At 48.2% G+C, this 18,031-nt stretch overlaps 1 protein-coding gene across 4 annotated transcripts in view; it reads left to right on the top strand.

The window, feature by feature from the left end:
• The first annotated feature begins 4,944 nt into the window (after positions 1 to 4,944).
• The window catches only part of MGRN1 (mahogunin ring finger 1), a 49,212-nt gene continuing 36,125 nt past the window's right edge, over positions 4,945 to 18,031 (top strand). The window contains exon 1 of one of the 4 annotated variants that reach the window (XM_016214483.2): positions 4,945 to 5,182. In XM_016214483.2, coding sequence (XP_016069969.2) covers positions 5,095 to 5,182 — 88 coding nt within the window. In that variant the 5' untranslated portion in view covers positions 4,945 to 5,094. The remainder of the gene's footprint in view (positions 5,183 to 18,031) is intronic. The other 3 variants (XM_016214484.2, XM_087815667.1, XM_087815668.1) reach the window with 3 other exon arrangements.

The raw sequence follows: 18,031 nt of genomic DNA, 5'->3' as shown, positions 1-18,031 counted from the left end.
TAGGACTCTGCTCAAAATCACCGCCTCCAAGAAGCCTTCCGAGTCTCCCCAACTCCCCGGGCGCATCATGCACTTGGGAAGCGCGTCCCTCCCCGGCCTGGCGCTCGGCCAAGTGCACAGTAGGCTCAAGGAACTCCTGGGGTTCGGTAGGTATGGGGCCCGGGATGGGCAGGCAAAGCAGGCAGTCTGTTGCCTCAGGGTTCCTTCCCTGCGGCGCTCGCACTTTCCCACGCAAAATCCGGTGAGCTTTGCCTGAAATCTCGCCGGTAACATCCCGGCGCCAGGACCGCGCGGAGCCAGTTCCGGAAAGGCTCCGAACTCCCATACCCAGAATGCCTCAGTTTATTTGCAAGTTTCGGTCCCGAGTGACGTCAAGTGAGTGAGGCCGCGTCTCGGCCAATGTGAGACCGCGGGGTGTTAGGACCTGGCCATATTAGGTAAACAAAGCTGGTGGCCCAATGAGGCGGCGTCTGGGGCGGACGCTGGGTCGAGGCCCGCTGGAGGGGACGGGGGGAGTGGTGTCACGTGGCGGCCGGGGGCGGGGCTGGAGAGCGCTGGGGTGGGGCGTCCCGAGCTGTGTTTACAGCTCCGCACATGCCGCTTCCGGTTGATGTCCTGGGACTGGCGGGAGGGGGGTGCGGGTCGCAGGCTCTGAACGGGGACCAGGGCGGGGAGTCGAGGAGGAGAAGCCCCGGGAGGAGGAGTGGCTGGGTCACCTCCGCTCTGAATGACCTTGCCCGGGTCCCTCGTGCTTCTTGGGCCCCAGTTTCATTTGTTGAGCAATATTTATTGGGTCCTTACTGTGTACCAGGCTCTGACGTCGCCCGGGGACTGGGCTTCAGTTTCCTCATTTGTAGAACTGAAGGTGAGAGCCAGGAGTTCTCCCAGGACTGCTATGGAGGAGTAATGCCAGAGAGGTGCTCAGCATGGGCCTGGCATTCAGTGAACCATTTCTGGCACTCACCTCTTTGCCTAGTCTAGTGAGTCCAAGCTCCATTTTACAGAAGAAGAAGCTGAGGCTAGAATCCAGGCCTCCTTACACTTTTGCCATTGTTCAGATCCAGTGGAGAAGAGCAAGCACCCAGTGGGCCAGCAGGGTGTGTTTCTGGCAAGGGAGGGTGAGCATTGGCAGGGCCCACTGGGGGCTTTTCTTGCTGAGGGAGGCAGGAAGTACCTTCCCCCACCCTCATCTAGGCACCTCTCAGGTACCTGTACAGGGTTGTCCAGCCCAGACCTGGGTGGGGCAGGTGGGGCTAGCAAGAGCAAAGGTCAGCCCTCTGGCCCCCACAGCCCCCCAGCTGGCTTGTTTTCCCAGGAGCAGCAGTGAAGTACAAAACCTTGTTTTCAGCCAGGATCAGCCTGACTAGAAAATGGACTTTGGATTTCTTAGCAGGCTCAGATGGGGCTTGCTTACTGATGGGGGAGGGGGAGTAAAAGGTTTTTCAGGTGGTGCCCTAATCTTTTTTGAGGTCTAGGGAGGTGAGGGCCTTGCCAAAGTTGGCATAGCCAGTTTGTAGAGGCTCAGCGTCCTGGGGTTCTCAGCATCCCTTGGCCGCCTCCTCCCTACCTCCATTCTTTCAGTCACTACACAGATGTGTTTATCAGACATATACTGAGTGCCTGGCTCTGGGAGCACAAGAATGAATAGGCTAGAATTCTGTCCTCTCAAGAGACTTGAGAAGAAGTGTAGACTTGAGGGACTCACCCAGGGAGGCCATGAACTGTGCCTAGGGTCTTTTTATTTTTTTTTTTAATATATCTTTATTGATTTCAGAAAGAGGAAAGGAGGGGAGAGAGAGAGATGGAAACATCAATGATGAGAGAGTCATTGATTGAGCCCGCAACCCGGGCATGTGCACAGACTGGGAATCAAACCCGGATCGCCTGGATCCTAGGTCGACGCTCAACCGCTGAGCCATGCCTGGCGGGGCAAGGGTCTTTTTATTTTTTTTTTATTTTTAATCCTCACCCAAGAAGTGAGGATATTTTTTTTCCATTGATTTTTAGAGAGAGAGGTAGGGAGAGGGGGGAAAGAAAGAGTGGAAAGAGAGAAACATCAGTGTGAGAGAGACACATCGATTAGTTGCCTCCTCCATACACCTGGACCTAGGGTAGGGATCAAACCTATAACCCAGGTAGGTATGTGCCCTTGACGGGGAATCAAACCCATGACCCTCCAGTGCACAGGCTGACGCTCTAACCACTGAGCATGCTGGCCAGGGCTAGGGTCTTTTTTTATGTTTCAAATGACCCAGTGCTGTCTGAGTGAGGGGGCACTGAGGTCTGGCTACTGCCTCCCTCCTGATCTCTGTTCCCATACTCTTCCCTTTACTTGATTCTAGCCACACTGGCCTTTGAACTCATGGATCATAACCAGCTCTGTGCTGCCTCAGAGTCTTTGTCCATGCTGTTCCCCTTGCCTGGAACCTGGCTTACCCCCTCAGATTTACCTGGTTGGCTCTTACTTATATTTTAAGTCCTAGTTTAAATGTCACCTTCTCAGAGATGCCTTTCCTGACTCCCCTATCAATAGTAGGTCTCTCTGATTATTTCATTGCATCTCACTCCATTCCCCCACAGTACCCACCACATCTTCTTGTATTTATACACTTTGTAACTTTTTAATAAAGTTTTAAAAATTGATTTTAGAGAGAGAGAGGAGACGGGAAAGAGAAACATCGATTTGTTCTTCCACTTATTTATGCATTCATTGGTTGATTCTTTTTTTTTTTTTTAAACATATCTTTATTGGTTTCAGAGAGAGGAAAGGAAGGGGGAGAGAGAGAGAGAGAGAAACATCAATGATGAGAGAGCCATTGATTGGCTGCCTAGTCTGCAACCTGGGCATGTGTATGTGCTCTGACCAGGGATCAAACCTGTAACCTTGCCATATCAAGACAACACTAACCAACTGAGCTCCAAGGCCAGGGCCTTTAACTTTTCTCATCTGTTTCCTCACTATCCTGCAGGCTCCATATCTGGCGGTTTCTCCATTTGATCCCTAGTGCCTGGCTCTTTGCCTGTCACATAGGAGCTGCATGATAAATATTTGTTGAATAAGTCAATCAGTCAAGATTTTGGTAGTGGAACTAGTACCAAATCAGAATGAACCTGTCTCCCAGTGGGCCATGGATAAGCACAGAAAAATATACCACAAGTCCAAAGCTCTATTAGGAGGAATGCTTAATTAATCAAACACCCAGCCCATGGAGATGACTCCCTTGCCCAGGATCCATAAGGAGGATGTGCTCTTAGGATTATTTTTCAGTGGGAACATCAGAGTCCTCAGTATTCTCCCTCCCTCCCCACAAAGAGGGAGGCTGGTAAATTGAATGCAGTGTTGGTATATCTATGTGTGTATATATACAAATGTTATGTGATTCAACAGAAAGAAATTTAAGATAAGAGAAGAAAGATCACATGGAGTAGGGGTGTCTTCAGGCCCATCTGGGGGCAAGAGATATGAAATCTGGCACATTGGTGCCTTCCTGTCTCTGAGGTGGCAGGGAAATGTGCTAAAAGGAGTGGCCTTGTTCAGATTCCAGCTTTACCACTTATATACTATGTGACCTGAGTGGGGTACTTCACCTCTCCCAGCCTCACTTTTCTTTTCTGTAAATTGGGAATGAAAATAGAACTGACATTAGGGAATTAAGTGAGAATATGTGCAAAGCCCTCAACACAATGCCTGGGACATAGTAGGTGCTCAGTAAAAAGGGATCTTGGTTGTGGAGTGGAGAGATTTAATTTGGTTCTCCCAAGACATGGCCTCTCCCTCACAATTATCCAAGTCGTTCACTTCCTTTATTAGTTTTGGCTTCCTAGTCCCCCGACAATAGAATGTTGTATTCTGAATTCTGGCCTCTAGAAAGGTATAGTACTCATTGTAATGTGGACTGTGGTGAGTTTATCATTTGAGACTCTTAGCCAGCTGCTACCCTCCTTAGTTGCTTTCTTTCTTTTTTTTAAAAAATGTCTTTATTGATTTCAGAGAGAGGAAGGGAGAGGAAGAGAGCGAGAAACATCAATGATGAGAGCATCATTGATCGGCTGCCTCTTGCACAGCCCCCACTGGGGATGGAGCCTCTGACTGGGAATAGAGCAGTGATCACCTGGATCATAGGTCGATGCTCAGCCGTTGAGCTATGCCGGCCCGGCCTTAGTTGCATCTCTTGATACAGCAGGCTCTACTTGGGAAGTCATTTTCTTCTAGGAACCCTAGTTTCTCAACTGAAAAGTAGGTAAAAACCCAGCCCCGTGTTTCCTGCTTACTGAGTTTTGTGTAAGTCAAAAGCCAGGAAAGTTCATTGCAACCTGTGAAGCTTTAATTCTGATCGTCTATGAGGACCTCCTTTCTTCGTGCTTCAGTTTCCCTATCTGTCTCTACTGCCTCTTTTTGGGGGGTTGGGCTTCAAAATGATGTCTTTAAAGTAATTGTTCTGGAGGTGGAGCCGGGGAGATGCCTAGAATTCTGGAAACAGCTAAGGCAATCCCTTGGCTTCCTCTTTGAGCGCCTCGCCAGGTAAGCTTGGAGTGGCAGGTAAATGTGTGCCCTCTGCTGGCCGGGGCAGGAGATAAGCCCTGGGAAGTGGGGAGAACCATGGTGGCGCAGGGAGATGTTTCAGAGAGGAGTAAATGGAAGGGGATAACTATAAGGGTCCATATGTGAACAGATCACGAGGGGGCTAAACAGTTCCCATGTTAGTGCTGCGCTTGGAATGCAGACGGAAGGACAATCTGCTGTGCGGTTGATGGTTCCGCCTCTCTGGATTCTGGTTCATTTGGTTTGTCCAGGAGCGCTTGTCAACAACTTCAGAGGACCCGGGCGAAGAGCGTCCTGGGAAATGTAGTTAAAAGGCGTGCTCTGCGCGCAGCAGTCCGTTGCCCTCGGAGGCGAGGGGACTCCATTTCCCAAGGTGCCTCGGCTCGGGGGTGCGGAGGGCCGCCGTGGCGTCCGCCCCGGGCCGAGGCTTCTGCTGCCGTGGGCTAGCGTCCGTGCGGCCTGGTCCGGGCCATGTCTGCGTGAAGACGCCGCTGCTGCCGCCCCCTTCCCACCCCGGTCCCGGCCGGCCCCGGCCAGGCCCGCCGCGCACCATGGGCTCCATCCTGAGCCGACGCATCGCGGGCGTGGAGGACATCGACATTCAGGCGAACTCGGCCTATCGCTACCCACCGAAGTCCGGTGAGCAGCTGGCCGGGCGCGGAGGACGAGGCGCGGGCTTGGGGACAGGGGGTCGGGCACGGCGTGCACGCGCGGGGCCCTCCGCGCTGGGGTGGGCTGGGGGGATCTACTGGGTCCCGGCTCTTCCTGCCGCCTCCCTGCTCGGAGCTCCGCGCGCCCGCCTCCCGGATGCTGGGGCGTGTGTGCGTGTGTGGCCCTGGGCTGACCGCCTCGTCCAGGCTGGGTGACCTTGGGTCAGTCACTTCGTCCCTGAGTGCCTCAGCTCCCTGTCTGCACCCTGGGAAGACCCTCGGGAAACTCCTAGGGGCGTAGGGCCCCGGTGAGGTTGAGGGCGCGATGCTGGCGAGGGGTTCGCACGGTACCAGGCGCTTCGCTTGTGCTTACAAAGTGGTCATTGTCGTAGTGACATCACACCATCGCCGGTTTTGGCTCTCTGTGGTGGCTTGGTGTGAAGACCCAGCCAGTGGTTTAGGACACTCTCCATCCCGTATGGACAGAGGCTTAGCTCTTCTGTGACCTCCGTGCCTGGGTATGGTGGGGAGAGTGGGGCTGGGCCCAAGGAGATGATTATAATCAATGGAGAAGAGTCTGGGAATCTTGCTGGGGAACAGGAGAATGGTTGGAGAGGACCTCTGGGTTCTCTGGTCTCCTTTTTTTGTGACCAGAGACCTGAGCCACCAGGGTGGGTGTGGCTTTCCCAAGGTCTCAGAGCTGAATGAAAGCACATCTGGGACCAGGAGTCCAGCTCCCAAAGGAGTTGTTCCCACTCTGTTCTGCTGCCTCTCATGGTGAGCGTGGCCTGACCAAGAACTTTGGCTCCAGTTCCTTACTGGTCGTCATCTCATCTGGTCATTTGCCATGGAAAGGCGAGAAGAAAGGGGATAAGGAGTTTGGACATCATGGGGACTTTCATGTTGGGTCCTCTGATCCTGGCTTCTGAAGCATCTGATCCATGTGGTCTTCCAGGCCTCACAGTTGGCCTGTGGGCATCCACCAGGCCAGATTTCCTCTGAGTGTAGTTCAGGATCACCTGCTCCCACCAAGTGGGGAAGCTTGTGAAACATGCGGTTCCCAGACCCTGCCTCAGACCTGCTGGGGGCCTAGGAACCTGCATTTAAAAAACAGTCCCCAGGTGAATCTGATGTCCACTCAAGTTTGGGAACTGCTCTGTCCTGATTTTGGAAGGTGAAAGAAGTGAAGTGTCTGGGGCTACTGGAAATAAAGGAGGTGGAGGTGGATTTAGGACTAAAGTCGGAAGGGGATGCAATCAGAACTGGAAAAAGATACTGCTGCCTACTAGTTGGGGAGATCTCCATGCCTGATTGTGTCGCAGGCACAAGGGCAGGGCACCCCAGCCTGGTTTGGGGTTCCGCTGGGGGCTCTGGGGTCTGACTTCCTCAGACCTGATGGAGTAGTTTGAAATCATTCGTTTCCATTGCTGATGTTCTTCCAGCCTGTCTTTAGCTGAGTGACCTTAGGAAAGTTGCTTAGCCCTCTGGGTCACAATTTCCTCCTCTGTAAAGTGGGCTAGTCCTTGTACAGTACCCAGAATAGTGCCTGGCACTTAAGAGGTCCTGGAAAAGTATTCGCTGCTATAATGACTTAAGAAGGAAATCAGGTGATCAGCTCAGACCCTAATAGCAGTTAGCATTGGTAAGGCGGAAATATCAAAAAGTTTAATGTGGCACCTCCTGTCACCTGGGAGCAGAGCAAACTTGTTCTCCCTTCGCTTGGACCTTTGGACAAAACCACAAATACAAGCCATTTACAGCGCCGTGTTCAGGTTCTGAGTGGCAGACCTTGCTAATCAGTCTGGACACTCTTTCCCACTGAACCTGGACTTGGTTTCAGAATCCACCAGTGAACACCCCAGTCAACCATGACTAGTAGATAGGGGCTGACACCCTGGTGAATGCCGTGGGCCACCTTGGTTTTGCTGCCAGCGACAGCAGTGTTTGGGGGCCTCTCCAGTCCAAAGGCTGTCCTTTCTGCTTCCTCATCCCTTGTTTAGAGAGGGTCAGTTGGAGGTGAAAGGGACCTTAGCAGTACTTTAGTATGTTTCCCCAGCGGTGGACTGAGGACCGCAGGGGAGTTTGAGACCATTTTAGTTGGTGCCCCCATGGACCTTTCAGTTGTTTTTATGAGAAAGTTGTTATCTTTTCAGGCTTCTGGCAGTTTTGTCAATTATATCAAGGAGAAAGAATCCTTGGGTGCTAATAATTTTTAATTTAAAAAAATTTTCTTTTCACATTGCTTTTCAGAGAGAGTAGAAGGGAGAGAGAGAGAGAGAGAGAGAAACATCGATGTGAGAGAGACACATCAAGTGGTTGCCTCCCGCATGTGCCCAGGATTGAGTCTGCAGCCAAGGTACGTGCCTTTGGCTGGAATGGAACCTGGGACCCTGCAGTGCACAGGCTGACGCTCTAACCACTGAGCCAAACTGGCTAGGGCATGGTGCTAATAATTTTTAAACACCTCTAACACTGTCCAGTTTTTCACCCAGCTTTATTAACATATAATTGGGCCCCGGTTGGGTAGTTCAGTTGCTTAGAGCATCGTCCTGATATACTAAGGTTGTGGGTTCCATTTCCAGTCAGGGTATATACAAGAAGCAATCAGTGCCCGGCTGCCATGGCTCAGCGGTTGAGCGTCGACCTAGGATCCAGGCGATTGGGGTTCGATTCCCGGTCAGGGCACATGCCTGGGTTGCGGGCTTGATCCCCAGTCGGGGGCGTGCAGGAGGCAGCCGATCAATGACTCTCTCATCATTGATGTTTCTGTCTCTCTCTCCCTCTCTTTTCCTCTCTCTGAAATCAATAAAGATATATTTAAAAAAAAAGAAGCACTCAGTGAGCTGTGGCCAGTGTGGCTCAGTGGTTGGAATGTTGTCTCATGCACGGAAAAATCATGAGTTTGATATCAGGTCATGGCATATGCCCAGGTTGCTGGTTCAGTCCCCAGTCAGTGTGTGTGCTGGAGGCAACCGATCAATGTTTCACTCTCACATCAGTGTTTCTCTCTCTCTCTCTCCCCCCCCCTTCCTCTTTCTCTAAAAACCAATAAAAATTATTTTTTAAAAAGGGAAGCAACTAATGAATGCATCAATAAGTGGAACAACAAATCGATGTTTCTATCTCTCCCCCCCTTCTCTCAAATCAATTAAGAAGAAAAAGATATAATTGACAGACAATGTTGCGTAACTTTAAGGTATACAAGTGTGATGATTTGATAAATGTATATATTGGGAAATGATTACCACAGTAGGTTCGTTAACACATTCATCCCCTCAGTTACTTTTTGTGTGTGTGGAGAGAACTTTTAAGATTTCCTGTTCAATTTTTTTCTTGCTTCTGGGATTTTGAGCATGCAGTGCAACAGTACTTAGCTTGAATTTAATCACATTTGCTTCTTTGTTTTCATTGTATTTATTTTCTCTTAACACCTTTATTGGGGTATAATTTATGTGCCTTAGAACTCATCCATTGTAAACATACAGTTTGATTTTTTAGTAAATTTATAGAATTGTGCATCCATCACCACAATCAGTTTTAGACATTTACATCACCCCCCCAAAGTTTCCTCATGCCCCTTTGTAGTCCGTCCCTACCCACATCCCAGCACTTATCTGCTTTCTGTCTTTAAAAGTTGCCTTTTTTAGACATTTGACATAAACGAAATCATACAACATGTAGTCTATTTTGTGTCCGGCTTCTGTCACTTAGCATAATGTTTTTGAGCCTGATCCATGTTGTAGTGTGTACTTTATTGTATGGACATAGCGTATTTTATCTAGTCACCAGTTAATGAACATTTGGGTTATTTCTACTTTTGGACTATTGATGAATAATGCTGCTATGACTATTTGTGAACGTTTGTGTGGTCTGTTGATTTCTCTTGGGTAGATACCTCGGAGTGGAATTGCTGGGTTTTAGGGTAATTTGATGCTTAACCTTTTGAAGAACTGCCAAATTGTTTTCCATAGTGCGTGTTCCATTTTACATTTATTCCCATCAGTACTGTGTGAGCATTCCAATTTCTCCATATCCTTGTGTGTCTCTTATTTATTTAAAAACATCGGTTGTTATTTCACTTATTTATGTGTTCATTGGTTGATTCTTGTATGTCCCCTGACCAGGGATTGAACCTGCAACCTTGGCATATCAGGATGATGCTGTAACCAACAGAGCCACCTGGCCAGAGCTGTCTTTTTAATTATAGCCATCCTAGTGGGTGTGATGTGGTATCTCATTTGGTTTTGATTTGCATTTACTTGATGATTGATGATATTGAGCATAATTCCATGTGTGTAATGGCCATTTGTATAGCCTGTGTGTCTGTGTATGTGAAAAATGTCTGTTTTAGTTTTTTTTTCTTTTCAGCTTTTAAAAATTGGATTGTTTGTCTTCTTATTGGGCTGTAAGAGTTCTGTATGTATTCTGGATACAATGATACAGTTGCTCTGTGATTTGCAGATATTTTCCCCCCCAATCTGTGGCTTGTCTTTTCATTTCATTTTCTTAATGGTGTTTTTTGAGGAGCAAAGTTTTAAATCTTGGTGAAGTTCAGTTTATTAATTTTTTTTTAACGGTTTATGTTTTTGGAGTTATACCTAAGAGATCTTTGCCTAGCCCGAGGTCACAAAGATCTCCTTTTTTTCCCCCTAGAAGTTTTATAGTTTCAGGTCATACGTTTAGCTCGGTGATCATTTGGAGTTAATATTTTTCATGTATGGTTGGGGTAAGATCTAAGGTCATTTTTTTTATATGGATATTCAGTTATTTCAACACTATTTGTTGAAAAGACAATTTTTTCCCTATCAAATTGCCTTTGCACCTTTGTCAAAAATTAGGTGACCATAAATGTGAGATTGATTTCTGCACTCCCTTGCCCCATCTATAGCTGGCCGGCCCCCAGCTGAGGATCAAAGCAGGTGTTAGGACACCACGTCCGAGCACTTAAAGAGAAGGTTGTGTCCACCGCGAGGAAGGGAGCCTGGAGCGCAGCAGGTACAGACACCGCGTGCCGGCTGTGGGTGGCTGCTGCCACAGCTATTTCTCCTACTGCTGTTGTCACTGTCAGTTGTGCCTCAGAGCTATACCTGCTGTCCTGCCCTGGTGTTTAAGGGAGGCCATGCTGGAACAGGTCACCCCAGAGAAGTGTGAGGTGGAGAGGTGACCAGTCCTGTGACTCACCAGCTCGGGGGGGTAGAGAGGGGCAAATCTAAACCTTCTGTAATCAGAAGTGTGTACTTTCAGAGCATTTCACCTCCATTATCTTCTTGGAGCTTTGCCATGTCCTTGTGACACCAGACTTTTGTCCTCTTTAGCAGAGGAACTAGAAATCAGATTGAGCCCTGGGTCTGGCACACAATAGGCATTTAATAAATACTCGTGCAAATCTATTATTGTAGAAAGTGACGACCATCTCCCTAGTGTGCAAGTTGCTCAGACTGGGCTGTGTCTTACCCTGTGGGGTATCAGGCTGGGGCTGAGGACTTCTGGGTCTGTGGCCATGTAATGTTGGGGCCCAAGGTGGGTGTGGGGAGACTTGTCGTGTGTGCTTTTGTTGAGGGCAGTCTAGAAACATCTATCTGACTGTGTTCCATGCTGGTGTTGGTTTACCCTTTCCAGAGCAGGGCCTTGCCAACTCTGATTTATCTGGTGCCTGAAGGAAAGAACTGAAGCAGGTGTTCTAGATGAGGGAGGATGCTCTGTGTCACCAAGGGTGTCCTTTGTCACTGGGGGCATTCTGGTTCCATGAGCCATCACTGTCCAGAGGGAGTGGACTTGCACTCTGAGACCCGTGCATTGGTGGCAGTGGGATGGGGGTGGGAAGAGGGGGCTCCACCTGCACACAGGGTTTCACCTTCCTGCTCAAAGACCTACCATCATTCCTGGCATCAGGACATTCACCTTCCCCAAGTGTCACCTGTGCCATTCACCTAAGAACTAGTTCTGTGCTCCTGCTCATGTCAGCGTGGTTTGGAGTTTATTGTTGTAAGAGCTATATAAATAAGCTGTATTTTCCAAGCTTCAGTTGTTGTATTTCACATAACAACAACAACAAAACAACAGCAATAAAAAGCTTTTAAGTTGGCCATGGGGGTAAGCATCTTAGAACCGGCTTCCCTGAAGAAGAAGCAGAGGGTGGCTTGGGTTTAGAAGGCTGCCATTGGCACTTGGACTCTGTGGCCCCCTGAGCTGAGATTTGTCTGGTCTTGATGTTGGAGTGTTGTCCACCGTCGGGGATTTGAGAGGCCCTCAGAGCTCTGCTTGTTTGTCTCTGAGTTCCCCATTCTTCACCCAGTTCCATGCATGTGTCTGAGGATCTTTCATAGTTTCTCTGGGAATTGCTGAGAAATTGTCACTTCTGACTCAAATAACCTGGCTCTATGTCAGCTGCCAGCTTTGCCCTCCCTGGGCTTTGTTGAATTTCACATCAACCCTGCCATATATTTCATGCAGGCATATAACAAAACCTTTGTTGGCCCTTTGAAATTGTGTTCTCCAAAGGCCTGCACAGCCTGGCAGTTGAAGAAAGCCCGAGCTGGTGTTGGTCTGGCCAGATGGCCAAGGGGCCTTTTATCCCATGCCACGAAAGTGGCTGCTGCGCTGCCCAGGATAAAAGGGGTGTGTGTGTGTGCTTTCTTCCTCATAGTTGGGGCGGCCTTTACAGTGTTTGCAACTCACCCTCCCACAAACATGAGCGGGCGTGGTGGCAGGAGCACCAGATTCCAAGTCCTGAACCATTAATTCTCTCTTGGGCCCCAGTCTCCCCCACTCACCAGCTTAACCTCTGGTTCCCCAGGCCTCTTTCGGGTCCAACTCTGCAAGTCCACTTGAGCCAGCAGGGTGGGACCTGGCTCTGGCCCTGGCCTGGCCAGCTTGTGTTTCCCAGTGGGCCCTGAAGTTTCCTGGAGAATGTGCTGTAGTTCCTGGCTGACTGGTGGGCGGTGATCACTGCCACCTCCCTCACCTCCCAAACCCAATGCCGGCCAGGCCAGACATTTGAGTGGGACCATGTTCCATTGGGCATTTCCTGTGTGCATTTCTGTTGGGCTTGTACGGTCACCCACCTCACATTTCTGTGTCACCCTGTAAAGTGAAGCGCAGGTGGTTTCGTGTACAACACTCCTGCAGCACCTAGCTCGGGCTTAGTAACCAACCATTGAATTGTTTAGTTCTGCCAACTCTTCCCAAGTCTGCCAGGCTCCTCAGGGCTGCGGGGAACGAGGCTCACCCCCGCCTGTGACACGAGGACAGGATCTGAGGAGAAGTGAGGCCCAGTCCCTCTGCTGTTTACAGAAAAGCCAACATTGTGGAACAGCTTGGGAGATGGGCCACTTGCAGTCTAACAAGAAAACAATCAGGCCCTGGCTGGGTTCTCGGTTGGAGCTTCGTCCCGATACGCCAAGGTTGTGGGTTCAATCCCTGGTCAGGGCACATACAAGAATCAACCAATGAGTGCATAAATAAGTGGGGCAACAAATTGATGATTCTCTCTCTCTGTCTTTCAAATAAAAAAAACCAAAAAAACCCAAAAACAATTGGCTTGTTTTCTTACAGAGCTAGGTGAGGAAGCAAGAGCCTTGAGGAGTGACTCTAACGTTGGCACATCTGTCCACCAGTGTCTTAAAGAAGGCCTAAGGCCCATTAGAAAGAACGCCATTTTCTCAGGCCTTTCATCCTTTTGACTTGGGCCCTCCCCCTTGGACCTGGGCACCCCTGGGCCAAGCTCCCGAGGTGGGCAGACCACCATGCCGGCTCCCTTCAGCCCACCCTGGCATCCTGTTTTCTGATAACTTCAGCTTTCTGCTATCCAGATCTCCTGCCCCATGGAATTCATGGTCACTGCAATATTCCTGAGTGACCAGACTTCCCAGGGAGCCTTTAGGGAAAATGAAAATAATCAGTTCAGTGCATTAAAAAGTGAGTATGTATTTACATATATATTTAAGTCCAGGGTGTAACATAGAAAATGTACAAGTCCTAAGCATACAGCTTGATGAACAATCACAAAGTGAACATGTTGAAGAAATAGAACAGTCGTAGTTCCCTGAAACCCCCCAGTGCCCCTTTGCAATCTTTTTCCTCCCTGGGAAACCCTTTCCTGATCTCACCAGAAGTGGAGGTGAGTTTTGCCTATTTTTGAATTTGATATAAACAGAAGTAGACATTCTTTCCCTCCACATTTGATGATGAGAGCCCCTGGCACATGGTTCATGGGCAGTAACTGGTTTCTTTTCTTTGCTATATGAATTTCCAGTTGGAGCCCCTGTGTGTTCGACCATTCATGTGGAGGGGCATTGGGGAAATTCCTGGTTTGGGCTCTTACGCAAAATGCTGCCATGGACACTCTTGTGACTGTCTTTGGTGCTCATGAGTCTGATTTCTTTGGGTCTCTTTTTTTTTTCTTCGGATTTGTTAATTGCGGTAAAATACACATAGCATAGCAATTACTATCTTAACCATTTTTAAGTGCACAGCTCAGTGGGTTCATATACATTCACACTGTTGTGCAACCATCACCATCATCACCCCCGTAACTCATTTCATCATGTGAAACTGAAACTGTCCTCTCTCCGCAGCCCGGCAACCACCACTCTTATCTGACTCTGTGATTTTGACTACTCTCAGTTACTTGCCTCTTTGAGTCCATTTTCATACCTGGGACCCTCTGGTGCGCGTGTGCGGCATCAGCAGCTTTTACAGTTTCATGGAGTGATTGCACCAGTGTGCACCCCCACGGGCTGAGCACCAGAGTTCTGTTGGCTCTGCGTTCTCACCAACTGGCTAATATCAGGGTGTGGTTTTTTGTGTGTTTTTTTTTAAATATATCTTTATTGATTTCAGAGAGAGGAAAAGAGAGGGAGAGAGAGATATAGAAACATCATTGATGAGAGAGTCATTGATCGAGCCCACAACCCTGATCGGGAATCGAACCCCAATCGCCTGGATCCTAGGTCGATGCTCAACCGCTGAGCCACGCCCGGCCGGGCTCAGGGTGTGTTTTATTTGTTGCTTTTTAATTTTAGCTATGGATTTCCTCATTGTAGTTATAATTTACTTTTCCCTGATGACTAATGACGTTGGGCACCTTTTTGTATGTAAATTGCCATTCATCTCTCTTCCTCCTTTTGTGAGGGGCCTGGTGACATCTTTTGCATATTTTTTTATATTGGATTGCCTTTTGTTTCGCCCTGATTTGCAGTTCTTTCCTAAGTGCTTTTTATTACGTTTTTAATTCTTTTAAAAATATATATATTTCAGAGAGAGGAAGGAAGAGGGAGAGAGAGAGATAGAAACAGCAATGATGAGAGAGTCATTGATCCGCTGCCTCCTGCATGCCCCCCGAGTGGGGATTGAGCCCGCAACCCGGGCATGTGCCCTCACCGGGAACTGAACCTTGATCTCCTGGATCCTAGGTCGATGCTCAACTGCTGAGTCACGCCCGGCCAGGCACATTTTTAACTCTTTGGAAATTGGCTGTTGCTATGGTGTTTATGGAAATTAGCTTAGGCAAGAAATCGAATGCATTGGAAGAGTGGGGGGTGGTCCTCCGGAACCCAAGGGTGGGTAATCAAAAAGTGGAACTGGTCAGAACGAAGAGCCCCTGTTCCACTCTGGCCTCAGTATGATGCTGCTGTGACAGTTGTAAAGCCCACCAGGGTCCCTCAGAGACCAAGTCTTGTGGTCCTAGGTCCAGTTCCACAGTCTAGTTCCACGGGGGAGAGAATCTGGTTATTGGCATAGTGCAGTCAGATGTCCTCCTTAACCAACCAGCTGTATCCAGGAGGTGAGAGCCATGTGCCCTGGTGGTAGCTGGGGCCCACCCCATGGGTGGTGGAGACTGTTTCCAGAAAAGCAGTGTAAGCTGGGTAGCATCCTTCTCCCCCACCCCTCGAAAGGTGGCTACAACAAATTATGGGAATTCAGAGAACCAGAATCTTTGCTTAGTGCTTCTTCCTTGTTAGGGGCTGAGAGCTTCGAAAATCTTCCTGCTGTGTTACGTAGGCTCTCACACTGGAGGGAAACTAGGAAGCAAATGCTTATCAGGTGTCTTCTCACCTGTCCAAGGCTCCTTTTATCCTTCAGGCATCCCGAGCTGACCTCTTACTTTCAGTCTGCGACCAGTGTGCTTCACTGAGGTCTCTCGTGTTACAGATGGGGACACTGAGGCTCAGGGAGGTTACTGGCGCCGAGTTACTGGCCTGAGTGTGGCAAGCAAAGAGGTGCTGTTCTGTGCACATGTGTGACCTCATCAGCCGGAAGATTAGAGGTGGTTGGGACTCCTGTAGAGTCAGTCTCTTCTCTCTGACTGACTGGGAATAGGCTTACCGGCTGTGGGGCTGCTCTTGGCAGGGTATTCTCGAGGGTCCTAAAGATGCTTTCCTGAGATCTGTACTCTCCGGGAACTGTGATGTTCTGATTTCCTGGTGATCAGGCCCAGCTGGGGCTTAGAGGCAGCAGGTTTCATGGATTTCAGGAGCTGGAACTGGAAATGTCTGTCTTGTTATAGAATGAGAAAAAGTTTCAGCTGGTGGAATCAAGGAGCTATTTCCAGCCTTTACAGAAGCCTTCCCACCTTTCCTGCTCCCCCTCTATTGCAGTGGGAATGGTGACCCGGGCAGCTGAGCGACATCCATACCAGTGTCCCAGGTTCCAGGGCCAGTTGAGTTTCTTAGGAGGGGGGCATGGAGCATGTCTTTATTAATGTCATAGTTTACCTGATAGGGATAATTTTGTTTTATAATAAAAAATATTTAGTCTTCATCTGTTTCTGGCACAGCTTCTAAAACTCTTGAAATTTCCTAAGTGATGAATGATAAAAGTGAAATGGGGTTTTTTAATATTTACAACCCTTTTCAATCACATCTAAGTTTATGTCAATGAGATGATTTTTGGAAAGCCCCTGAGAATGGGGGCTGGTTGCCAGGGGAGCCAACTGTGTGATTAGAGGGCTGGAGGTCGAGATGATCACCAAGGGCTGGTGAGTTAGTCAGTTATGCCTATGTAATGAAGCCACCACAAAAACCCAAAAGGATGGGTTTGGAGAGCTTCTAGGTTGGTGAGTACACCAGGATGCTGGGAGGGTGGCACACTGAGGGAGAGTGTGGAAGTTCTGCATCCCTTCCCCATAGCTTGTCCTGTGCATCTCTTCCATCTGGCTGTTCCTGGGTTGTGTCCATTTATAATAAACTGGTAACCTGGTAAGTGAGCTGTTTTCTGAGTTCTCTGAGCTGCTCTAGCAAATGAATGAACCTGGGGAGGAAGTCATGGGAACCTCTGATCTATAGTTGATTGGTCAGAAGCATAGGCGAACCTGGACTTGTGATTGGCATCTGAAGGGGAGGCAGTTGTGTGGGACAGAGCCCTTAACCTGTGGGATCTGATGCTATCTGCAGAGAGATAGTGGCAGAGTTGAGCTAAATTTGTAGGTCACCCAGTCAGTGTCTACTGAGAATTAGAGAATTTCTTGGTGGTGGTGAAAAAAAACACACATTGGATTGGTGTAGTTGAGAATACGGGCTCTTGGGTCAGCATGGGTTTTCAGTGAGGACACCACCTCTCCCTGGTATGGGGCTTAAGCTGGTGACTGGACCTCTCTGCGCCTATTTTCTTATTTTTTTTTAATAATTTTTTAAAATTTATCTTTATTGTTGAGAGTATTACAGGTGTCCCATTTTCCCCCCCAATTGACCCCTTCACTTTGCTCCCACCCCCTCCCCAGGTCTTCGCCCCATTATTAACTGTGTCCGTGGGTTATGCATATATGCATATAACTTCTTTGGTTAATCTCTTCCCACCCGCTACCCCCTTCCCTCTTTCCTCTGAAATATGATCGTCTGTTGCATGTGTCAATGTCTCTGGATCTATTTAGTTCATCAGATTCTTTTGTTCATTAGCTTCTTCTTAATGAAGACCCTTCAACATTTCCTGTAGTGCTGGTCTGGTGGTGATGAACTCCTTTAGCTTTTTCTTATCTGTGAAGCTCTTTATTTGACCTTCATTTCTAAATGATAGCTTTGCTGGGTAAAGCAATCTTGGTTGTAGTTCCATGTTTTTCATCACTTTGAATATTTCTTGCCACTCCCTTCTGGCCTCCAGAGTTTCTGTTGAGAAATCAGCTGACAGTCGTATGGGTGCTCCCTTGTAGGTAACTAATTGCTTTTCTCTTGCTGCTTTTAAGATTCTCTCTTTGTCTTTAACCTTTGGCATTTTAATTATGATGTGTCTTGCTGTGGGCCTCTTTGGGTTCCTCTTGTTTGGGACCCTCTTGTGGGCCTCTTTGGGTTCCTCTTGTGGACCTCTTTGGGACCCTCTGTGCTTCCTGGACTTGTAAGTCTATTTCTTTCCCCAGGTAGGGGAAGTTTTCTGTAATTATTTTTTCAAATATGTTTTCAATTTCTTGGTCTCTTTCTTCCCCTTCTGACACCCCAATAATATGAATGTGGGGCCTCTTGAGGTTGTCCCAGAGGCTCCTTATACTATTTTCATATTTCTGTATTTTTTTTCTTTTTGCTCTTCTGGTTGGGTGTTTTTTGTTTCCTCATGTTCCAAATTGCTGATTTGATTCTCAGCGTCCTCTACTGTATTGTTGATTCCATGTAAACTATTCTTCATTTCAGTTTGTGTAGCCTTCATTTCAAATTGGTACTTTATTATGTTATCGATTTTCTCAGTTATTTCTCTAATAGTCTGCTTAAACATCCTTATAAACAAAATTCTGAACTCTGTATCTGTTAGCTTGCTTGGATCTATTTCATTTAGTTCCTCTTCTAGAGATTTCTTCTGTTCTTTCCTTTGTGACATGTTTCTTTGCCTCCACATTTTGGCTGCTTCCAGGTGT

The sequence above is a fragment of the Miniopterus natalensis genome, chromosome 3 (genome assembly GCF_054644295.1).
Source record: "Miniopterus natalensis isolate mMinNat1 chromosome 3, mMinNat1.hap1, whole genome shotgun sequence".
Classification (NCBI taxonomy): domain Eukaryota; kingdom Metazoa; phylum Chordata; class Mammalia; order Chiroptera; family Miniopteridae; genus Miniopterus; species Miniopterus natalensis.
This window is presented reverse-complemented; position numbering and strand designations above follow the sequence as displayed.